This window comes from Eurypyga helias, unplaced genomic scaffold, assembly GCF_000690775.1.
Source record: "Eurypyga helias isolate BGI_N326 unplaced genomic scaffold, ASM69077v1 scaffold47508, whole genome shotgun sequence".
Taxonomy (NCBI): domain Eukaryota; kingdom Metazoa; phylum Chordata; class Aves; order Eurypygiformes; family Eurypygidae; genus Eurypyga; species Eurypyga helias.
The window spans coordinates 3280-7476 of NW_010269822.1; the positions used below are offsets into that span (position 1 = coordinate 3280).

Sequence of the window (4197 nt, forward strand, 5' to 3'; positions counted from 1 at the left end):
AAGCTGGAACACTCGAACAGGAAGTGGAAGGCCTAGATTCAATGCCTCCAGCACCCTCAGAAATACCCCCCCGCCCTGTTTCCCTCCCTCCTAAGGCAGAGCACCAATGGTCTACCAATTTTTGGAACAGAGGGAAGGCACTTTATCCTGTATTTCTTCTGTTGTTAATACTGAGTCCAAGTTTGCCCACAGAAAGCTGAATCCCTCATACCCAATACGTACCATTTTTTTCAGCAAAGGCAATGGCATCTTCTTTAGTAGAGAAAGTAAGAACCATGTTGGATAAAGGATCAGCTCTGTAAGAGTCAGATGACAAATTTTAAGCACATTTGAAATATAAAATAATTGTATTTGTTACCTCAAGTGCTAGACAAATGCTGTATTACACAACTTTTTGCAGTACACCATCTCACAATCCATTCAAAACACCTTTATTTTTAATTACTTATAACTACATATTTAATTATTTAATTCACATGTAATTGAGTGCCGAGTACCATTTCACTCTCAGTCTGCTAAACTTCCCTCCCAACTCCTTACAGAAATTAATGTTTTAAGGTTTTTATTAGACGAACACATTATAACCTCAGCAGGCAGTTAGGTAAGTGCTCTGCAACACTATTTTTAAAGCTGTGTCGTCCCTCTCTTTTTGGAAGATGAGGAGGCTTAAGGAAATTTTGAACATTTCAAGGAGACCAGGAGTCTGTGGAGCAGCTAGGGGAAGAATAATGTTATACAGAAAGAAGCTGAATATCAAACTGAGCAGAGCAGGAATTAATCACAGACTGAAAAGTACGTTTAAAAAAACCCAAGAGTTCAGCTTTGGCTGAGGTCACATGACCTCCACAAATTATTCCAGTACAGCAAGCAGATCACAGGTCACCACTGAAAACGAAGCCCAGACCCACTAACTGCTGGCTAACTCAACACCCTGTGGTTAGTTTTAGATGATCAGCTATCCCTCAACTGACTCCTTGCAGAAGTGCAAACAGCAAAAAGCTTTTTGAAAAAAACTAAAATATCAGTTAAGAAAACCAAACTGCCTTACTTGCTGCTATAAAAAGCTCAGTTTCAGAACCATGACAAAGGATGAAAAATAAGGTTCTAAAAAATCTACAGAACATTTAGAGAAGTAAGATACTGTTAGTAGCAGCACAACGATTAGACAACGCTTCCCTGAGACAACACTGCACATGAGCCTGGGAGACAACCAAGAAGACAAGACCAAATTGCATCAAAGTATTGAAGGATCTGCCTCTCAACTGTTCTCTCTTTGAAGCTAAAAGGGTAAATGAAGAGAAAAAGCAACCAAAGATACATTGAACTCTCTACAATAAAGGACAAAGCCTGTGACTAGTGGAGGGGGAGGGGAAACAGGGGAATCTAGCTTCCAGCAAAGACAACAATGTAATTTTATCTGATGTACACACGGAAAAATGGAGTTCACTGTACATCCAATATATTCCCCAATAAAAAAAAGCCAAACAAACAAACAAAACAGGATGAAGGCAGAAATCACACTTTCACAAGCCACTAAGATGGGCTCTCTTAAGGACATTTAAAGATGTCTCTTATGAAGGCAGTAAGGAGAATTAGGAGCTATGAATTAGTCCATGACATGATCAGTGGGGAATCAAGCGACCCAAATGTATCACAATACTGTGACCATTTTTGCTTACTGTTCTTATCTTCCATGAATGGGGTTGGAAAAACCTTCTCAACAGCACTAAGTTGGAACAAAGTAGTACAGTGAGGGACTGGTGTCTGCTCAGTACTGCAAGTTTGGTGAAAACTTTCCAGGACAGAGGCAGTTTGGAAACACAGACTGTGCAGAAATTACTTCTTCTGTTTTCATATGGGATCATCTTTCATCCAATCTAAACACAGCTTTTTGGTTTCTTTCCATAACTGAGCCATCCATGTGTATAAAGGTTGTGATAATCTGTAAACAAACTGGAGTTCAGGATGGCCAGTGTAATGTCCTGATCATGTCAGCCGTGGCAGTGCTCCAGCATTTCCTGTGCCTGTCCTACCAGACACTACCAACTAGGGTTCCACATTTTGTACTCTTACAAGATCTTGAACAATGGAAATCATGCATTTCACACGTTTCTTGTTTACAGCTTTATATTTACAAAATCTACTCGAGAACTATGCACAGGCATTAAAAAACCTCGCAACCAAAAAAAATGCCATGGGTTCATCATTTTATTTAGATCTGCAACTGGAAAGTTTCCACTGAAAAAGCCCACCTACATCCAAGAAACAGCAAAGGCAATAAAAAAGAAGCAAACAAGAAGGTAAAATGACAGAAGTATAGCAAAGTCCTACATGTAAATAAGTATATGGAGTTCAGAGGAAAAGGGCTCTAATCCCTAGACCCTAAAGGGCTCCAATGCACTAATCCCATTACATTACTCAAAAGTAAATGGGAAAACTTCTAAGAACTGTTCTTTGCAGAAATTAAGTCTGAAGAGAAGAACCTTTTCTTAGGTATTTCTGGGTGTTGAACAGCAATTTGAAATTACCAGAACATCCACTAATAGTTTTTACCATAGTTCTTTTAAAAATGAACCAATACAAACTGGTTCACAAAACCTTTAACCTAGCAATGTCAGTTCTCAGCATGCCACTTACTTACTACCTGGAGCTTGCTTACACACGGAGAAGATCCCTTTACCTACCCCAGAATAAAAACGCATGCAGGCATGGATCCATTCAAAACAGCCATCATTTTTTAAATTCCCACAATAAGCTCACTCCAGGACAACTCAACATACAGGTAAACCTTTAATACCATAGCTCCTTTTCTAGGTGGTTTATTTAGCAAAAATGGTTACAACTGTTAGAAAGGTTAAAAGCCATTGTTTTGGCTGAGAACATGAAAAATCCCACCCAGAAAATAATCTGTCTGGGGACGTTAAAGTCAGCTGAAAGCAAAGGGGGATTAGAAGAAAAGTTAAATTCAACCTGCACTAAAGCAGGTGTTACTAGCACCTGCTACACTGTTCTAATCTCTGCAGTGGTATAAATAGGCCATACTCCAGTGGCTAGACACTTGGGAGGCACACAAGACGGGAGGGAAAGGTGTACTGCTGGTCAACAGTCTATCACCTAATTCGTCTGGGTCCCGTGAAACAACCTGGTCATTACTTGCTAAACGCAGCAGCCACCTGCAGCAGGCAAGCCGTCCAAGGCATACGTGTCTGAAATCACTGAAACCTTACCCTTTGAAACAGCAATTTAAATATGCTTAGGATGAAATGGTGAAAACCCCCAGTATGCGCTTAAGACGAGGTCATTGTTACATACAGGCTTAAAGTTTTAAAACGGGTGTTTTCACAGACTATTTTAATACAGTTAACTTTTTAATTAATATTCTGTATTTTTTCGTGTCTAACAGTAGTTGAGCTTGGCTTCCCTAATGCTCTGCAATACTAATACAAGCGAGATGTTACAGGTTGCAAACCTCCCCAGTTTTTAATGAGAAACCGACATAACAGCAACACTTGCTTTCAGAGTTATTTTGAACTCATAAAAACAAATAAAAGAAGAAATAAAAAAATCATTCTGTGACGGGATTTAGAATGTTAATAGATCTCAAAAAACACATCCTCAATTACTTTGTATTTAAGCTTTTAATTTTTTTCCCTATAGGATTTTGTGCTCTTTGATCCTATGACTGCGGCCAGACACTTTCAGTACATACTGTATTCTTTTTCAAGTCTGAAATACAATCTTTAGTGGTCAATTTTTGTTTATGTAGAATAATTAACTCTTCTGAATATGCCTCAAACAAGACAGCTTCAAATCAAAATTACAATGTTGTCAGGAGAATTGCTGACAAAGTCCTCACCGTTTACAGGAATTCTAACCACACCATAAAATGTAGGCAGCGTATTTAAGAGTTTTTACTACTAGTACTGGCAACACTGAAACCAAGAGTGGAACATTTTAAACAGTTTTTTAAAGTAGTTATGACTCCTTGTCTCAGATCTTCAGAATATTTATAAAACTTTGTAAAAAAATATCCCGCCGCTCAGTATTACCAAATTTACTCAGTATAGCCAAAGATGCAACTGAGAGCTGAGAGGGACTGTTTCAGGTAAATTACAAACTTCTTTCCCTGATGCTGCCATCAGTAACAACACCACAAATGCAATCACTGAAATTTCTCGTTAACACTTTTCTCACGCT

The 4197-nt window shown here is 38.6% G+C and overlaps 1 protein-coding gene across 1 annotated transcript in view; it reads right to left on the bottom strand.

The window, feature by feature from the left end:
* Window positions 1–211: 211 nt before the first annotated feature.
* NDUFS4 (NADH dehydrogenase (ubiquinone) Fe-S protein 4, 18kDa (NADH-coenzyme Q reductase)) overlaps window positions 212–4197 on the bottom strand; it is a gene marked incomplete at both ends in the record, with an annotated part of 4352 nt that continues 366 nt past the window's right edge. Inside the window, one exon of the mRNA XM_010158205.1 lies at window positions 212–296. Coding sequence (XP_010156507.1) covers window positions 212–296 — 85 coding nt within the window. The remainder of the gene's footprint in view (window positions 297–4197) is intronic.